The sequence below is a fragment of the Episyrphus balteatus genome, chromosome 2 (assembly GCF_945859705.1).
Source record: "Episyrphus balteatus chromosome 2, idEpiBalt1.1, whole genome shotgun sequence".
NCBI lineage: Eukaryota > Metazoa > Arthropoda > Insecta > Diptera > Syrphidae > Episyrphus > Episyrphus balteatus.
In genome coordinates this window covers 120,577,940-120,598,818 of record NC_079135.1, presented here as the reverse complement: position 1 = coordinate 120,598,818, position 20,879 = coordinate 120,577,940, and the positions used below count along the sequence as shown (strand labels likewise).

The 20,879-nt window shown below is 29.4% G+C and overlaps 1 protein-coding gene across 3 annotated transcripts in view; it reads right to left on the bottom strand.

Annotated features, from left to right (window-relative positions):
* The window catches only part of LOC129908359 (uncharacterized), an 85,670-nt gene that overhangs the window by 37,129 nt on the left and 27,662 nt on the right, over positions 1–20,879 (bottom strand). Inside the window, exon 2 of one of the 3 annotated variants that reach the window (XM_055984799.1) lies at positions 10,907–11,023. The exons of 1 other annotated variant lie outside the window; for it this stretch is intronic. In XM_055984799.1, coding sequence (XP_055840774.1) covers positions 10,907–11,023 — 117 coding nt within the window. Of the gene's footprint in view, positions 1–4,947; positions 5,005–10,906; positions 11,024–20,879 lie in introns of all 3 variants that reach the window. One more of the 3 variants, XM_055984800.1, reaches the window with a different exon arrangement.

Here is a 20,879-nt window from a genome sequence, read left to right as displayed (position 1 = left end):
ATGAAATTCCCTATTTTAAATTTCTTCTTTCTAATATTGATGGTAGAAGTTGTGTCATAAAAAATAATTCAATAAAATCAATTGATCCTTGAAGTGAAATAGGCATTGTACGGTTATGTCCTCTTTTATTGCTCTGCATTTTGGTCATTTATCTTTATTGATTTTATTTAGGTTAATTCGTTTAATATTTTAAGAATTTTTAAAAATTACCTCAAACAATGCTTGTAAATAAAATTTATTTTAACCTTCAAAATCAAAACAAATAAATAAAAAACTATTAACACAATTGTATCAAATAATCAAAGAACTCCGACTTCGACTCTAACGACGACAACGCCTGCAAGAACAAATAACTCAAAATTCTCTTTTGCAACACCTCAACCGAACAACCACTCCCATTTTAGTATGTGCAGTGGGTGTAATAAAGTTGTTCATAAAAAATAAACTTCACTTCATTTAAATGGATCATAAAAAATACTGAAAAAAAAAAAAAAAAAAACATCACAAAGTTATCTTGCGCCATTCTAAGGAAACAAGTTGTTTAAATTGGAATTTATACAAAAGACAAAAAAAAATCATTTCCTTCAGATGCATTTTTACGAGTATTATTCGCATAGCCCAAGTAACTTTTACCATTTTTGGTTAAATTGCGTGTCCAACCGGTGCAAAATCACACACAAACACACACCGACATAAAACAAGTCAGTTTCTTGCAGTTTGATGGTTTTATTTTTTATTTATGGAGACATTCATGAGGTGGATTGATGTAAAAGGTAAAGTCACTGTAGTTCTTTTAATGTTGCAAGGAAAATAGAAAAGTTGCCATATTTATAAAATATAACGACGTATTGTGGGGAGTTCATCGATCTTTTCAAAATGATTGCTAATTGATTTAAAACAGGAAATGATTTATTTGCCACCCCAACAATCTCATCCACTTCGATTAAATTAATTTAAATCAATTCTATGCTCTAGTTAGTTTAAGCAACATGTTGCTAAAAGCAGGGCTGGACTTGAATTGAAATCGAAAAGACAAGGTGATCCCTTCATGAATCTGCTAATCTTTAAAGCTCTGCTATTGCCTTTACTTCATGTCTAGTCCACCTCTGAGTAGAAACTTTTTTTGTATTTACAGTGTTCCAATTTAGAGGGGTCTTTTTATATTTTTATTTTCTGTGTAGAACATTGAAAGGTGGAAAAAACACCCTAATTGGATTTATTACCTCTGTTTCAATTTGTGTGCTCCAAGTTTCCTTGGATTAATGGAATGAATTCAAATGAAAGACATATTAAGTTTTGAGTTTTTTTTAGTGTCATAACATTCTTATTATAAAATCTCAACGCATCATCACTTAATGAATTAATAGAAGAACATTTTCCCTTAAACAAACATGAACTTTCAAGGTGTGATGAGGATTTCAAAATACCACGGGGTTGATCATAAATAAATATTTTCAATTAGATAGAAACTTCATCGTAGTTCTAAATTGAGTGACTCTTATAAGTTGAAGCACTAACAGATTTAAAAATAAATTGGTGTTTCTATTTAATTTATTTTTTTTTTCTCAAATTGATAGGCTGAACAGGAATTCAATGAATTTTTGGATACAAACCAACAACCGGGTTTTATTTGGGAATTTTTTTTTTATTTTATCTCTTATTTTGTTCTGTACTTACGTCTGATCTGAATAGTTTTCTATTTTTAAATTTTATGTAGAATTAGGTTTATATTTTGAAGATAAAAGAGTTGAGAAAGAATTGTTTAGGAAATATATTCAGCCCGATTTGTATAGGTCTATAGTTTAAGGTAATGCCCTTTAGTATTATAGTATACTCTCTGAGTATTTGCATTACGGTCAGTATCTTTTTTTCATCACAAAAATTATAACATTTCTATTTGCAGTTCAAATAATGAGTTCTAAGATGAAAAATTAAATTTCGGTTACTCGGGCGTATACTTGTTTTTTTTTTTTGGCAAAGATATATCGCATTTTAATTGCAATAAAAAATAATTGAATAACATTGGATACTGAATAACGCCACACAAGTAAACAAGAATACTATGCAGAATGTAGGATCACTAAACATAACAAAATGATAAGCGGAATATGTATATTATATTGTTAAAATTATGTTTAGTTTAACTTTTGTACGTGAAATTTTTTTTAAGCATTGCTGCAGATGGGGAGTAAACAAAAACCCCTTTACATTTATTTAGGGGAAGTGATTTCATAGCATCGGAAGTATCAGATACACTGCAAGAAATATTAAAGTAAAAATACGATTTTTTTTTTAACTTTTCACGTTTTGTGCTTGTGATCTTGTGATCTTGACAAAAAAAAATATAGGTAATTTAAATTCAGTAATCGCCTAAAATGGTGCTGCAAACAGTTTTTTTTTTTAATATGTAATAGATTTACCATTGCACACCAATTTTTATAAATAAATATACCTACTTAATAATATACTTTTATTATACATCATTCCGGGAACGGTCGTTTTAGGATATAAATAAGATTACATAGTTTAGTTTTACTGACATTCTTCTTTGTCTTTTTGGTATTATTAATAAAATTCCTATACAATTATTGCTGTAATACAAACTCTTTTCAAAAGAATTACCATTTCGTACATCCTTAAACGTGCATTTTTTGACGTGATAACGTCTTATAAATCGATGAACCAAGGCAGCCACCACAAAAAAGTGACGCCATTCTCTCCCGTTCCACTTTCACACTTTTGCAGTGCGGTAAAAATTTTAATTCAAAATTAAAAATAAACTATTAGAGATACAAAAATCTTCAATAGCTTATTTGAAAGATAATAACCTAAAGCTTAATCAAAATGAAGGATTTTTAAAAATTCCGTCATTTAATGGGGTAAACAGGGGTAAAACGGAAAGATAAAATTTGGGATTAAATCTAAACGCAAAGTTGTAGAAAGTTGTTTTTTTCTGCTATAGATAGATGAGACTAATTTAAGAATAACTGCATTTAAGAAAAAATTTTAAAAAATTTTGAAACTAAGCTAGAACGTTTTGTTTGTTGGGGCTATGACAAAATGATGATTTTGGGTAGGGAAATTTTTTTTTTTTGACAATTCTAAAGGTGCCAAGTGAAAGATGAGAGAAAAAAAAATTAGGCGTCTGATACGGATTTTTTTCCAACACTCTGCGTTTCGAAATATGAATTTTTGAAAAACATCTTGTTTGTAAGGGGTATTTTTGGGTAGTTTTATGATTTTAAGCTTTTTTTTGGAGCGTTCAAAAAATCTCAAACTTATAGGACATGTAGGTTTTGTGCAAAAAATTAGAATCGTTTAGTAAGTATTGACTGAATTACAGAAGAAACAAGTTTTTAAAAAACACGTTTTTTTATCGTTTTTAACCAATTTTCATGGTTTTTTATTTTTATCTATTTTTCTTTAATAGATACAAGAATAAAAAATATGGAGTAATGATAGACCATGGCCACGACTAAATGTGTGCGAAGTTTCATTCATTTTCGTAAACACAATTTTGAGATAACGGTAAAATAAAATTTTAGAATTCAACAGGTTATAACTTTTGACCAATAGCAGATAGAAATTTTATTAAACTTTTATGAGCATCCTGATACAATTACCTTTCATTTGGTATATCACGCATAACGGTAGACTGACTACAAGCTAACTACAATGTTAAATCAAGAAACTTGTGAAAAACCTCAAAACACCAGTGGATATCTGTTGCCCCCCGAACAGCCACCAGTGTGGAAAGTACCGTAATCTCAGTCTGGAAATTCGACATGGTTGATTGTAAAAAATTTTAACTTCTCTTGTAGGCCTCTTTGAAATGAGATTGATACGTCATATGAAAGGTGACATGGTTCAAAACGAGTTCACGAGTTCAAACAATTCTAGCTCTTTTTGTAGATGTCTCATAGACCTGATCGATATATATATTTTAAGCTAAGACAATAAGCTTTCAGATGGTGTTAAATTTTTTATAGGTTGTTAGGGAAAAAAATGGAATTAATGACGTGAGAAGATAAAAATTTGTGTTTTTTTGCTTTCTTTGATGAAAATGATTGTTTTCAATAAATTATTTTTATACTTTTTTGCGCATTGTAAAAATTTAAAAATGGTTTTATTTTTAAGAAGAAATACTTGGCTTTTAAATTGCAGAATTTTTTTTTGTAAGCTTTTACCATAAAAAAAATTAATATAGGTAATGAGAAAATAAAAAGGTATTTTTTTTAGCTTTTTCTTGTAAATTATGATTGTTTGAAATAAGTAAACGCTTTAATTGACTCATTTTAAACAAAAGAACACAACCTGCTTTCTGACGACGTTATCACGTAAAATCATCGTCCGTAAACCGGCTTTACAGACAACCTCTTTTTTTTATAGAAATCGGTCCTCTAACACCGAAATAAAGTAATATCTATGATCTTGACACATATTTTCAAAAATTCATAGGTTTTTTATCTTATATTTACTGTGGTTAAAATTAAAATTGGTACATTTGAGAAAAAATATCTAAAATTATTATAATGCAAATAAACATACATTTCTTACAATCATTTGTGGTTTTGGTGTAATCAGAGTTTTGTCCCGATTAATTCAAAAAGCTGAACTCACCTGAAAATAAATAAAATATATTAAAATAATGTTATATTAGGTATATACCTACAAAAAAAAACATAAATTGTGCAGAAATATTTATAAGAAAAAGCAAAATGTTAGTAACACAAAAACCATAAGCTAGTGAAAACACTTAAAATGACAAAGACAAAAGAAAAAAGACAACAAAAAAAAAAACAATAAATCTGAAACCTAAACTTGTAAAATGAATAGACTCTTCAGACAAGTGGAAGCGCAGTTGGTGAATTGGCACACATTCTTTTCAAAAAGACGCAACATTTATTCGTATCATCGCATCAAATCTCAAAAATTCTTGCACTTCACCTGTTTAATATGAATTATATGCCAACATCGTATCCAAGTATAAGGCCATGGACCAATCTAAAATTAAAAATAAATAAATTTCTTCAGCCTTTTGTAATTCAAAAATGTTATACTATACGAATTTCTAGAAATTAACAAGAGTACAAATAATAAAATCTTCAATTTTTGTCTCATACAAAATGAATACCAAAATCTCTAGAATTAAAAAGACCCGAAATATTCGTTATGCCCTCTGTTCCTCGATTCTCCTCTTTTTAATTTTTTGTATAGAAAATATACACAAGTAGTAGCTGTGTGGCTGGATAATTCATCTTAATGTGACTATGGCTGTTTATCTTTAAAATGTAGACAAACCAACTTCTTGCAACATTTTTCTGGTATCCCATGGGAAATAAGCAACAAAAATGTCAGTTTAATGAGAACAACACAAAGTGTGTTTTCTTCATTTTAAGTTGCGTCTCGTAGCTCCCAGCCTATAGCCTAGCATGTTAGCAAATATTTGTGTCCAACTTAATTGGTGGCACTAAACTTTAGATTTTATTAAAATCATTTTACACTGGAAAATGAGGAATATTGCATGAGGAGATGAAATGCAACATATTTATAGTACTTATATAGCGGATCTCTTATACGATGCTGAAGTTGATGCGTAAAACACGCATCCTCCGCACAAGTCTTTACATCATAAAGACTTCGTTTGCCGTTGTTGTCGCGTCTTCATTGCAAATAAAGTAATATTTTGTGTTGAGATAGTTGGTACATGGCACGAGCTTGCGTGACACCATGTGGTGAGGATTTAATAAACAAATTATGTTTTAGTGCACCATATAACGTAAATTGTATTCAATTTGAGTTTAATAAGTGCTTAGCTATTGGTGCTAAGTTGTAAATGAGTATAAGTTGTTATTTTGTTGCAGTCAAGAGAATTTGTTGAATGAGGATATTTCTTCAAGTTAGATGGAATTTTTTGGATTAATGGATGGAGACTCCAATCTTAATAGGATTATAGCTTATAGCACGAGTCACTTCTGATCGAAAGGCAAGCATTCAATTCTGACAAGTCTTCACACAAAAACGTTAATCTTGAGCACTTCCTCTGCTGTTGTGCAGTCTTAGCCTAGTTCTCGCAAAAGGCTTACAAAAATCAATTTATAGGTAGACGAACGTCAAACAACAGAATCACAGCCTTTTCCGTCTCTCCTCCTTCCACAAATCATTGCTAAGTGACATTAATTTTTTGTAGAAAAGAATTTGCGTATAGCTTCATTTTATGGAAGAATTCGTTCAAGTCCCTGGTGATTTTGAATCCCGTCCACTTTTAATATTCAGAACTTCTAACCCAAAGTACATTTGTATGTATCTCCCTTTACACGTCTTTGAACGAGAGTTGTAAAAAATTATTTTTTTAATGCATTAAAAATTAAACAAAAAATCATTTTTTTAATGCATTAAAAATTAAACAAAAATTTGCAAAATTTTGTATTTGCAATAAATTGCGAACAAAAAAATGTTATTGTAAATAAAAAATTTTCTGCATTGAAAAAAAATCAATGCATTAAATATTTTTTTTAATATTCGTCGAATTTCTTACAATTTTGGCTAATTGATCATATATTAGGTTCAATATTAGTTGAAATAGTATGGTCGAAAGTCAAAATTGTAAGAAATTCGACGTATATAAAAAAAATATTTAGGTAATGTATAACATTTTGCATTGATTGAATTTTTTTTTTTTATAATGCAAATTTTTTTTATTTACAATAAATATTTTTTTAATGCAAATATTTTTCAGTTGCAGTAAAAATTTTTTTTTAATACAATTTGTTTTTTCCAGTTCCAATAAATGTTTTTTTTAATACAAACATTTTTTATTTGCAATAAATATTTTATTTTTTTATTTCAAATGCATTTTTTGCAATTGATATTCTTACCACCCTGCTTTGAACACCTTATCTATAAAAAAAAATTCGGTTTATTTACTCAAAATAACAAGACAAAACAACCTAGACTAACTCTTAATATAAATTATTCCTATTTGAAATTAACATCTTGATAAATTTACGGTATTTATCCGATTTTCAATCTGAATCTAGTACAATATTGAATTAAACATTAACTTGTTATTGTAATGGTTTGTACATTAACTTATCCGAAATGCGCCTAGCTAAGATCTCAACCTCTTACATTGAATTTTTCAAAAGTGACTTAGCAAAGTTTTTCACCTTTTTACTAACTGCAATAAAAGTGCCATGAAATTGTACTAGTTTGTTTGAATTTTTAAGCTCAACTGTAATTTGAAGAGAGCTTTAAACTTTAAAAATAATTACATACGTACCTACATTATTTGAAATTTATAATTTGAAAAGCCGATCCCGTGTCGCAGCAGAGTGATGATACATAGAAAATTATTGTTAATTTACTCACCGGAAATAATGAATCATTGTTTGACAGATTCACATTTATGTACTTTGGATACAAATTACCTTATTTATAAATATTTTTAAGCTCCGCCAGAGGGAAAAACAATGGTTGGAAAAATGTAAAGAAAATTGTTTTATTTTGTTTTTGTTTACACCTGCTTCAAACAACTTCTTAACATTTGACCATGAGATTATATCAATAGATAAATTATGTAAGTGCAATTAAAACATGTTTTACAAAATTTGCATTTGGAAAACAAATGCGCATAAACAGAGTAATAGAGAGTAGTTATAATTTCTCTGCAAAATGTTTCTTTGTACGAATTGGTAATAACCGGAACACTGAATAATTACTTACTTTGTGCGACGACGACGACGGGTGACATTTTTGTATTAATTTTATTTATTCCATTCAGCTATTGATCAATTTTACGTGATGAGAATTTTTTTTAACATTTAACATTTACAAATTAAAATCAATTTTTATGAAAAATATCTTTGTGAGGTTATAAATAGCTCTAACGTTGACATACCAATATAAAGGAAAGCCTGATTTCAACTGTAAGTTAAACAATTTTTGCACCGAATATTACAAACTAACACCAAATGTCCCAATTTTGTGGTATTGCTGTAAAAAAGGTACCTCTCAATCAAAAGTATTGATGTTTGAACCATTTTAACTTTATCTATATTTAAAATTTATTGGTTTCGTTTCAAAAAAAAAAAACGATAAGGATTTAATCAAAACCCAGCATTGCCATCATTTTCACAGCTTAAGTGTATGGACAGATTTTCATAAAATATTGGTGCTTATGGAATTCTGAAACATTTTGTTTTTCATTTTACATTTAACATTCTCAAGGTTTTACAATTTTATCGAAAACGGTTCTTACTTATTATACAAAAAATAAAAATAAAATATTTTTCTTATCAAGAATAAAATTACAAAAATGTATTTTTTAACTTTTTCGACCTCATACGAAGTTTGCAATTTGATTTCTTGTGTACCTAACCTACCATGGAATTTAAACTTTTTTTGTAAAACCGTTTTTTTAACAGTTTTTTATAAATAAAAATTTCGAAACATTTTTCACAAAACTTGGAATGAAATTCTTCAAAAACTAGTATTCAACACATTAAAATAAAATAAAGTTAATCTCGTTGAAGAAGAATTGTTGTTTCTTGAAACTTGGTGAGTCTTAAGGGCACATGATGTAGTTTATATTCTAGAAGTTTCAGGAGAAACTAATTTCATGAAGCCAAATTATTCGCAGATAAAGACGGTAACGGAGAAAACAGGTAAGCGTCGTCTTCTCTGTGAATAATTTAGCTACGTTTAATTAGTTTTTCGTGAAACTTCAAGAACATCGACTCTATGATGAACTCTTTAGTCTTTACCAAGTTTCAAGAAACAACAATTCTTCTTCAACGAGATTAACTTTATTTTATATATCAATTTATATTGAAGGTTTTGAATGAACAACAACAACCTGTGTGTGTTACCACCAAGTTAACTGCAGCCTATGAACTTGGTGGTAACACATACAGGTTGTTGTTGTTCATTCAAAACCTTCATTAAAAAATATATTTTTCAATCAGAAGAGTTTTTTTAAATATCATTGATGAAAAGTTGTTTTTTGTATTATACACCTTTCCTATAATGAAGTTTCCGCCTCTAAATTGGATTTAACTTCCTCTATATGTGGCGAAATTATCTAGGACGTTTTACGGTTCACTGTGGTGTATGTGTAATATTTTTTTCTATAGAAAAACTTAAACCATCAACATAAAATTCTATAATAACTAATATTTTCATACAAACATTTAGAAAATAACATGGTGGGGATACTATGTATGCCGGTGAACGTACTTTTTTCACATTTCGTGTGTTGCGATATTGTGCTTACTTTTGAATGATAATAATACTGCCTGACTGTAATTCTGTATTTCAAAATAATTTAAAATTAATTAAATTAAATACTGTGTATCTGTGTATCATAAAACAGACAAAAATTATAATGCAAAATACTATATTTTTGCTAATATCAAAAGTATAACAAAGGCAAATAGAAAAATAAGTGAGAAGATAAAGATATAAGATTAATTTTTTATTTCCTCAGAAACTTATGTAATTTTCAATATATACCCAATATTTAAATGAAGTTTTTCAAAACGTTTCGTTTTCGCGAGGTCGGAGTAAAATTTCTATGATAACCATATTCTGAACACACAGATTTTTGAAATTGGAAATAGGAATTTTGAAATCATGATATCGTCGGCACAACGCCAAAACCGCGAATCTGCATTTTTGGACGTTTTCACTTTAATGCGTCATTTTACTTGTTATCTGTCCCTCTATTCACTGCGTCGATTCCAATCTTACATCTGTTGTCTAGAAGCCTAAACTATTAATTTCCGATACACGAGTAACCATAAGATTGCATAAGTCTTAAAAACTTTGAAAAAAACCAACTTTTATGGATCGAAACACAAGCTTATATGATTTTCTCATGGATACCATAGTCAGAACTGGACTAAATCGAAATGTGACCACACGGTTCACCCAGTTCAAAGTTCTGAGGTAAAAAACATAAAAAAAAATTCAGACGAGTTTAGAACCTCTTTCTTTTTGAAAATCGGTTTTAAAAAAATATGGCCACCGCTAGTTAACTAACTAAAAAAATTTTGAAAAGCAAAGTTATTGACGTCGTAGGTTACCACCACCATTTGCAGTATTTATCGTATATTTGTAAATTACACTGAAAAGACTTAAATTTAATTTTCTTGTAACATCAAACTTCTCAAACAAATTCGAAGTAAAAAAACGGGTACGTAATAATTTGCCATACAAATTAGCATTTATCGCTTCAGTTATTCTTTCAAACCATATAGAAATGCAAATTAAATTTTCCCAACAAAAGATGAAAGTCGCTGTAAATAAATTTGTTAATAATTATTATTTAATATTTCTACTCCAAAGAGTCAGTCCGTTGACTATAACTGACGTCATTTCAAAAAAAAAAAAAAAAAAAACAAGATCTTATAGCAGTAAATTATATGTCACCATGACAGTTTCAAAACATCTATCCAATTAGTAAAAAATTCACACAAAATGATTGTTATTTGATGAACCCAATGTGAGTATGTATCGGAGGTGTGACAAAAGATATATGTAAATTTTAAGGTGCAATTTTAAATAATAAACAAACAAAAAAAAACCATAACAAGATCAACTTGTTTCAATTGAGTAAGAAAAAGTGGAAATGGAAAAGCATTGTGAGTCTTTTTGTTAAGGCATTTTATTAATATGGGAATTTAAAGAAAGAGTTATGTATTTTTTTATGGCAGAGGTTCCAAAAAATGAATGAAAAACTTCATTGACCATCTAGATGTTAACATGTTAATCCAGGTTATTAACGCCAAAAAAAAAGAAAAACACACAAACGAAAAACACGTTAAAACAAACAGCAGCCCAAAGCTTAAATACAGTCGGAGTGTGTTGTTTCTTTTTGCTGTTGGTGCTTTTAGAGATGTCTTACCTGAAGTTTGTTATGTTTTCCCCGGCCAAGATTATCGGTTGAAAGTGAACGCGATCTCGAACGGCTTGTTGTACATCTGAGACTCATCAGGACGGATTTTGACCGTGAACTTGCCAGCTTTTATATGTTTTGGTTTTTTTTTTTGTATCGATTGTTGTTTGAATTTTATTTTTATTGTTTTTTTTATGGTTATTGTGTAAGATCACGAATAAAAGTAGAAGATGATCAAGAAACAAAATAAAAAGAAAGAAAAAAAGAGAAAATGCAAAATTAAACACAAAAAGATACAAAGTAATTATTGTTTAACTTAATAAAAACAGCCAATGCTGTTATTGGGAGATCATTAAAGGTGACATATTAGTGATTTTCTGACCAAATAAAACAAGACAAGTTGCATTTTAATAAGGAGGTAGTTTTTGGTTATGATCATTTTAAAGTTTAGTAGATACATAGGTGTAAAAATGCCATATATTTATTTTTTGTTTGTTATGGATTTTTTTTTTTCAACTTTTAATTTTGTTGGTTTGTCTAATATAAAACATAAAATCTTCATCCCTCAGGAAAGAAAAAATCTATGTAATTGTAATTTATTTTTTATTTTTCTGAAAATCTTCTAAAATCTGATCTCTTCATTAAATGAACAATTTTGAAAAAAGCCTACACTCTGTAGATATGCTCAACTATTTTATAAACATGTGACAAGTGCGACATGTGACATGTGCGACATGTGACAATTTGTAAAGTACACTTAAGAAATTGTAAAATTCCTTTCCCATAAACGGTGATCACATTTTCGGACCCCCAAACAATCTGTAAGGAAATCCGGCTAAGCAAGCATTAGAAGTTGACGGAACTCATTAAAATTTTGCAAATAATTTTATTTTAAATTTTCGAAATTTTGAAAATACATGACCCGGTTAGAATACCTACAATTACTTTAATGTCTTAAAAAATATTTAAAAAACAGTCGGCAATCCTTACAGTTATGAATGATGCATTTTTCGAAAGCCAGTTATTTCAATCGATTATTTTCCTAATGCCTCCATAATGGATTTCAATTTTCTCAAAAACTAGAAGACATATAGGAAATGGTTTTCAGTGTTTGGTTTGGTAGGGAATCAATTGAGGCAGTCTTAATTATTTATCAATTTTGTTTTTAAATCCAGTCTTGACAAAATTGTATTCAGTGCATGTTTTTTTAACTCTTGTTTTCCCAAATTTTGACTTTAAAATCGATTATTTCGAAAATAATTGATTGAAATAACTAGTTATTGAAAATGTATCATTGGGCACGTTCAGGAAATATTAGCGACTAGATATTTAGGCAACGTCATTTTCTGAACTTAAATTTGAGGAAATTTTACTAAATTAGTTTGGATATGATGCTATTGTTAAATTTCAAAATTTACTTAAGTATTTTACCGATCGCATGGGGAATACACCAAATTTTACTTAACTTTAATGAATAAATAATATTAATTATAACCGATAATGCACTTTTTACTCGTTTTTCACACAAATAAATTAAATTTTGCTAAATAATTTCCTTAATTCAAAACAATCTGCTGTCATTTTGACAAAAAAAACTTTCCTAAATTTTTTGGGAAAATTTTCTTGCCTAACTTTCCAGTTAGCTTTCCAATAAAATTACCTAAATTGGAAAGATTTTTTTTGACAGCTGACCAATCAGAGACCGAGAAATTACCTAAATATTTAGTGCCTAACGTTTCTGAACCTGCCCATTTTGACATAAGTTTTTAAAAGTTTTTTTGTTTTGTTTTTAAGTCATTAAAAAAAAATGCTAATCCCACCTCAACGAAGGGAGAAAGACCCCCTTAAAGCCTTTAAAAAAAATATTTTTATAATTTAAAAAATTTCAAACACATAAAAAATATTTAACCTATTGATAAAAAAAAGTTTCAAAACATTTCATTGAAGATGAAAATTAATAAATTAATTATCAAATTTTTCGAAACTTCCATAAATTTTCCTTAAATTTTGTTAAGTTAACTCATTAGAAGACATTGGTAGTCTCCTAAAAATTACTTAATAAACTCAAAAAACTAGAATGTTTACCTACTAACTTCAGAATTTTTTTAATTTACGTAATATTTTTCTATTTTTAAAAATAATCTTTTTTATTAAATAAGTACCTTCCATGGGAAAAAATAGCTCCCGCGGGAAACTAATAGAAACTGAAACAATAAAGTATTCACTCTATCAACTTTCTATCATTTAATATAAGAACAGCGTGTTAACCTTTACACGTTTGTTTGCCGACATGACAACCTGCTATTTGCATTGATAATTAAAAAAATGGAAATTGAAGAAAATAATACAACAACAACGATGATCATGTTTTACAAATTCGCGCAGTTGATATAAAAAACAAACAAACATCGTATTATGATGATTGCAAGACCAACCTATACCGATAACTAGGTTGTTTGCAGTGCACACCTCAGTTCGCGATGTTAACAATGGAAACACAAAAAAAACTTCAAACTGAAATTGGATATGCTTCATTACCTCATGGAAATTAAATGGATATGAATCAATCTTTTGTACCCTGACGCTTTATGAGTTTCATTTGGGGCTAAGAAAAGAAACTTAGTTTTAAAGCATTTTAAGTACAGAAATGAAAAAGGATTTGAAAATTTTTTGGATAATTTTGCTTAAGAATCTTTTTCTTATCTATGGTGGGAATTCAATTTATTTGTGGTGTTAAATTATAACTTATAACGTAAAAACAAGGTAAAGTAAGTTAAAATTGGTGTACCGCAGGGAAACCTCACAGGGCCTATCATATTACAAACAATTTTTTCTTGATTTCTACAGTTCACTTAGTGAGTAATAAAGCGATTTTGTATAATATGATGTAAGTAATTTTATGAAATCAGTTTACTCAGGGGAACAGTAGTTCGAAATCTCACAACAAAAATGACTAAAGGCATCATTAGGTAAACGTCTGTTAGTCGTGTTAATGACATTAAAATGATCTCACGTTAAATCATTTTGTTAAGCGAGAAAAATGCGCAGTAACCAATAAGCCACGAAAAATATTAACACAATTATTCATAATCTCTAAGCCAAACAATGCAGTTCACCTGTTAAAAAATTACTTCAAATCCATTTCTCTCAAAATGAATTGTCAAGATGATGATCTTAAACAACAAGAATACCTCTGTCTCTGATATGTTAAAACCTCCCACTTATGTTTAACTAAGTGCGACTTCGAGTGCCTACATTTGTTTGAAGTAAGTGTAATTTTCTGCTGGCGTGACCACCATAGTATAAATGCAAACAAACATCATTAAATGAAATAGTGAAACCATTGTCAAGACAAATCGTTTCTTTGTGCGCCTTGAGAAGGCCGCTGCAAAATTACATGCTGCACCAGCGCACCGCAGCGGTCAGGCTTTATTTATATAAAATATCGCGCGCCGCGGATTCACTGAGTGAGCACTTGCACTTGAATTAATAATAACAACTAACAACAACAATAATAAAATGAAAATGAGTTTTTTTGAAAAGATAAATTATTATTAGATACCTGAAGTTGAAGCTGAGAATTAATTTCATTTGTTGTGTTGTTTTGTGCGCTGTAAAAGGCTTGAAGATTCCCATGTAGGTCAGTAGTTGTTGGTAGCGCGTTGGTCGGTGGATTTATAATTGAACGCGTGGGGGAACTAACATGGGCGGTTATCGGTGAAGTTGGGGTGGAATATATGAACATTTATAGAAAAATAAAATTAAAAAAAAAAAACCGCTGAATAAAAGTTAGATGCGGATGCTGTGTGTGAATGGAAAAATAAATTGAAAAACATTTTTATATTTATAATGAAGGTGGAGGTTCGTTTGAACTGTAATTAATGGGAATTAATTTTATGTTTTTTTTTTTTTCTCTCTTTTTTATCTTAAATGCAATAATTATTCACTAGTGATCTAGGGTCAATTATATTAGATTATGTGTTCGATATAGAAAAAAAGTGATCCCATAAAGAACGAACATAATTTATTGGAAAAAGTTGACTATTTGACTAGGTGTAATAATGTTGACAAGTTTATTGAAATGTGGTTATTAAGATGAAACATCAATTAGCTTTTGAAAGGAACACTGAAAAAAAGTATTTTCCCATGATCTTTGAACTTTAAGTTCAGATTTTAGTAATATTAATTTTACAGTTGTGAATTTAAGATTTAAGTCAACAACACAGAGTTGAACAATAAAAATTCACTGGGAATTATTTCTTTAAGTAAAAACAAGTTGAGATAAATATTTGGGAACAATTTTTAGAAGATTAATACAAAAATAGAGCTTAAAAATCAGATTCCCTTTCGAGCGTTTTCGTGAAAAAGTTTTCCTCTGCTTTATATAATTGTCATAAAAACACAGCTGTTATCTTAAGAGAAAAAATTATAAGAATTTCTTATTTACAATCAGGGTTGTAAAAAATAATTTTTTTAATGCATTTGTTTTCTATCACAAATTAAAAAAAAAGTCAAAAAAAAAATTAATGGCATTTTTTTTTTTTTATTTGCAATAAATATTTTTTTTTATGCAAATATTTTTCAGTTGCAATAAATATTTTTTTAATGCAACTTTTTTCAGTTCCAATAAATATTTCTTTTTTTTAATTTCAAATGCATTTTATTATTGATTCTTTTATAAATCTGATTACAAGTAGTATTGTTCTCTTCTATTTTAAGACATAATGTTGACTTTTTAATTTTTCAAAGATTCTTCAATAAATATTAAACCCTCAATTTTGTAAAGCTACTTTCAAAAGCTGTTTTGACGAATCAAAAATTGGGTTTTTTGAAAATTAAATATAGAAAAGTTATCAAGTGTTTCATTTTAGAAAAATTAATTAACTAATTTGGTGCAACTTTCCGAAAATTTCCTCATTAAGTTTAAAACGGAGCTCTCCTCAGTTTTCGAAATATTCTTCATAAACTTTGCTTAAACTTAATTAATTAATTTATTATTTTAAAAATCTAGTAATTGTGCGATTCCTCATTGTTTACAAATAATTTTTTCTAAAACACTATTAACCCACATTCTTTTTAAGATTAGGGAGTTATGGCTCCTTTTTTGGGGATTTTTGACACACTTGGGTGGTTTGTAAGTTCATAATTGGTTTGTGGTCTTATAACACGTACAATTTGGCCAATAGTTCCTTATGGACTTTAGCCTGTAGAATTATGACTCTACACGTTTTTTTTTTCTCCTGGTTTTGGATGAAAAATTCATCCGAAAACACTATAAGGGAGGCATGAACCAAATGGTCAATAATAAGCTCCACCTATTATATTTGATTCAATGGGTCTGTCCTTATTATGAGGTACGTTGTTTGAGGCGGAACAAAATTTTGACCCGCCACTGAACTTACATAATTTTGCAAACAAAATAAATGAATACATGTATTTCTAACATCAGTTTTTTTTATTTCCAAACGAAAATAAAGATCGAATTCATGTTTATACGTTAACGCTTGCAAACCATAAATCATTTAACGTGTTTTTAAACTTTTTTTTTAACTTCTTTAAAAATAAAAAAAATGTTTTTTTTTATTTTTTTGTTTTCAACTTTTGATGGGCATAACAAGCGCATTTAATTTATCGTTTTGCAGCCAGTCAAGCGTTTGTACCAATTTGAATTTGTATATTTGATTAACTAGAAGTTGAGTTTCACTTGCGTATTTTAAAAGCAAGGTAATGGAGCCACAAAAAACTACAATAAACTAGTAAGTTTAAAGAAGACCTCACACTCGATTAAAAAAAAATATGTATTTTAAAAACAAATTAACAATTTTAAATAAAAAAATCAGATCAGAACATAGAACAGAATCTCGAAAACATATTCATATTTCCATGATTTTTTGATTTTTGATAAAATGCTTAATCAGTAATGAAAGTATGTTCATGCGACTCATTTATGTACTTAATAATTTGCATTTATCGTCACATAAATGTGTTTCTCATTTATGCACACAAAACTCACTTAAAGTGAAGCGTACCATATTTTTTATTCGAACAGAGAATTCCCATTGTTCAAATGCCAGTTAGCTATAGTGATTGATGTCACAGCAATATAATGTTTTTAAAAGACTAACAAAACTACCACAGACATACAATTTCCATTGATAGATATTAATTGAAGTTAGTAGCGCATACCAATTTATTAAAAAAAAAATAGAAAATCTACGCTTACCAATTAAAAGTTTTATACCTACCTACACTTTACTCAATTTGAATAAATAAATTATAAATAAATAAAAAGCTAATAGCTTTAAAGAGCCATAATACACATTTTTGTTTTTTAATGATTGTGGAGGAGTGACCTTAAAAGGTTCCAAATTTAGGTTGTATGGTATCGCACGCAAGAAGAAATATTTTATTTGTATTTGGTGTTGCATCATAATGTGATGAATAGAAATTAGATAAATATTATTTTAAGAGACTATAATATGAATATAAAATTATTGATCAAAATTATAATATATTTTTTATTTTGCTGGTTTAAGACACCTCATGCAGAAATTGCTTTTTGTGTGGTTAGTTTATTTTTGGCAAAGTTGTTTCTGAAATTATTAAAGAGATGTTTTTAAAAATTTCTGTTAAGATTTAAATTTTAAAAAGTTGCTTCTAAGAGGAATTCCTTATGAGATTTTTTGCCAAATATGGTGATGTTTAATCATGCAAGTTTGCTAGACCATTCCGCATGGATCTTCTATTAAAAAAAAATTCTTCTTCAATCTAGTTTTCATTATATTCATCATTAAAATTCGACCTTATGCAAAAGCATGGTCTTTAACGAAGGTGCATGAAAACATCCTGGAATGTTTCGAGAGAAAAGTTCTTCGTGCGAGATTTGGTCCCGTGTACATTAATGGTGATTGGAGAAGAAGATACAACAATGAACTTAACGGGTTGTACAAGGACACTAACCTAGCCAAGAGAGTACCACCTCCAGGTGGAAGAAGACCTCAATCAACTTGGCGTGCGAAACTGGAAGCAGCGAGCTAAAGATAGAGCTGGCTGGCAAAGCTTCTTGGTTGAGCTTCAAATCCACAGCGGATTGTAGCCGCCTTACGCGCGCTGGTGACCCTAAGTAAGTAAGTAAGTAAGTAAGTAAGTATTACGACACTTAACGAATGAATAATGAGTAGTAGTGACAGTACTTTTATTGTGATCTTTGATTAACAACAACAACAAATCAAAGGTACCACAACCAAGTCTCGTGTCTAGAGTTAAAGCTGTTTCACGGGTGCCAGTCCGATAATAATCAGACTTCTTTCATTTCTTCTTTTATTTTTTTTTTCTTAGTTAAAGTGGCTGTTGGGTGAAGACTGAAGACCATTGAATAATTACAAATAGAAGTAGACACCAAGGGAAACTTCCGCTGTTTTCTCACAGTCTCTAGTATCGTTTTTAGGTTTGTGAATTCAAAAAATTAAGAAAAGCAAATCCAACAATCCAAAAGCAAATCCAGCAACCCAAAATCAAATCCTAAACAGCTTATATAGATAAATGTTTTCATATTTCAAACAGTGGAGATAGCCTAGACTAGAGGATAAGGTGAATGTCTGTTAAGTTTACCTGCCTAAGTTCGAATCTGAAGGGAAATTGAGGTGTTTTTTTTTTTTTTTACATTACTAGAATAAAAGTTAATTAAATTTGTCAAAAAAAATCTCCTCAAAAAAAAAAACATTTTCAATTTTTACCGGTATTCGAACCTAGGCCGGTAGGAGTAAAAGGCATCCACTTGGTTCGCTAGACTAATATGACTTTTCAATATACGAAAACTTATATCAATATAAGCTCTTTGAAATATATAATAATAATAATTAATTTTTTTATGAAGGTTTAAAAAAAGAATTAGTTTAGACGCAACTCGAAAATACATGATAGTTGAGGGGCAGCCCTATGTAGTTCATCTATCTTCCGATACTCCTAGTCGCATGAGTAATCTGCTGTGTTACTTCTATTTGTAATTATTCAATGCTGAAGACCCTATGCCTATACTCACTTAAACCTCATGGGTCAATTTGGATACCAAAAAAAAAACTAGCGAGTTTGGAACTCACTAGTCGAGCCACTCGAAGCCTCTAGGGATACACTTTCCTTCCTCTGTTTTCATTACATCCCTAGAAGAATTCTCCTAGATGCGAGTCTTTTATTGGAGAGAGCAGGGTAGGTGCACAGAAGACGTGAGAATAGTTTCTTCTTTTTCTTCGTCCATGCAACTCCTACAGTCGATTCAAATTCAAAAAATCCTTTGAACGTTTAAGTACGAAGTAGACATCTCGCTTAGAAATTTTGACAGTCGTGATTGATCTTCAAAGAGATTTAATTATCCGAGAAGATCTTCATAACCGTATTGGGTACAAAGTTTTCTCTTAGCCAAGTTAGAACTTAATCGCCAGAATTTCCACTTGCAATACACTACAATGGTTATGGTCTAGTAAGCGGACGTCTAATAAAAAAGTTGCTCTCGCCGAAATAATGTTCGGAAGCTTAATCAAAGCCGTAAAAGTGACTTAAAAAAAAAACGACATAGGAAAAACACTTCTTCGTTACTATTTTGGACTACAAAGCGATTTCTTGAACTCTCATATTCCTTCTGATATTGTCAAGATCGGATGCAAGATCTTTTTTGTTTTTTTTTTTTTTTAAATGATCTGTCCAGTTAATCGGGAATTTTAAAGAAATCGATCCTGAAAAAATCCCTCAAAGTGGAAAGTTAACCCAATTAACCTAGTGGAATGGAACTGAAGGCTGGTTTGGAGAGACTCGTTTATTTCGGACCTAGGTATTTCTGACAAATAAAAATCTGAAAAAAAATACTTCATCGGTTTCTAGAAAGGTGCTACTTAGATTAACATTGTTTTGTGCCCAGTAATTCATATATATGTATGTACAAGTTTTTCTAAAAGAACTAATCAAAAAAAAACTAAAGTTTAACATTTTGAAGGAGTTGAAAAAAGTAGGTTGCCAAAGCATTTAAAAATCACCTCTCGGAAATAATTCTGTAGGAGTATAAGTTATAAGTGTTATAGAAACTGTTAAAAAAAGAAACCAAATTAAGAAAAGATTTATAATTTCATAGTTTTTCTGTTTTGTTCTTTGATTACCATCTTTGTTTTTTTTTAGCAGTAAAACTACATTTTGTAATTTGTGAACGCTTAACAAAAAAAAATAAACAAGCAATCATAAATAAAAAACCATATACCATGCCATCAATCTTAATCTGGGACAGTTATATTTTTATGGTACTATCATCATTTTATATAGCTTCACCTAACACTAGAATGCAGTAACAATTACTTTACAGCTTCACCAACAATCATCACACCAAAACAAAAAACATAAAAAGTATAGAAGCACTAACGACTATAATCAACTTCCTGACCGAGAATCCCACTTAAGAAGTTCGTCTTCTTTTTGTGACAGGCAAACAGCAAATAAACAAAATAAATTCTCAAGTGTCTACTGTCTTTGACCAGGGGCGGACTTGGTAGATTTTGTGACTTAAGTATACTTAAGAAATTTCAACTCGATATTCAACATTTTGAGTCCTAAGAGATAAGAAAATTGTTTTCGCCAAAAATCTAACAATTTTGGACAGCTGTCAAATTTCGAATTTTGAACAAGTTCTAAATAGTTGTTCTTTATTTGACGCCCTCTGTGTTCTACCGCCTAAAAAAATAATACAAGAAATCCACCATTGAATTCAAGTAAAGTATTGTTTGGTTACACTTTAAGAACAAGTCAAGCAGGTAAGCGTGTTTAGCACAATAACTTGGTCAATATTCCAAGTGCTCGGTTTGTGGTCTTGTGTTGCTCCATATGTCACTTTTCAAAGATGTGGTAACAAATAACACACACTCAAGTTGTTTTACTTTTTTTTTAAGCTTGCGTCTTCAACTTACGCGGTTCAGTCTGTTGGTCTTCAATGCGTATATACTCA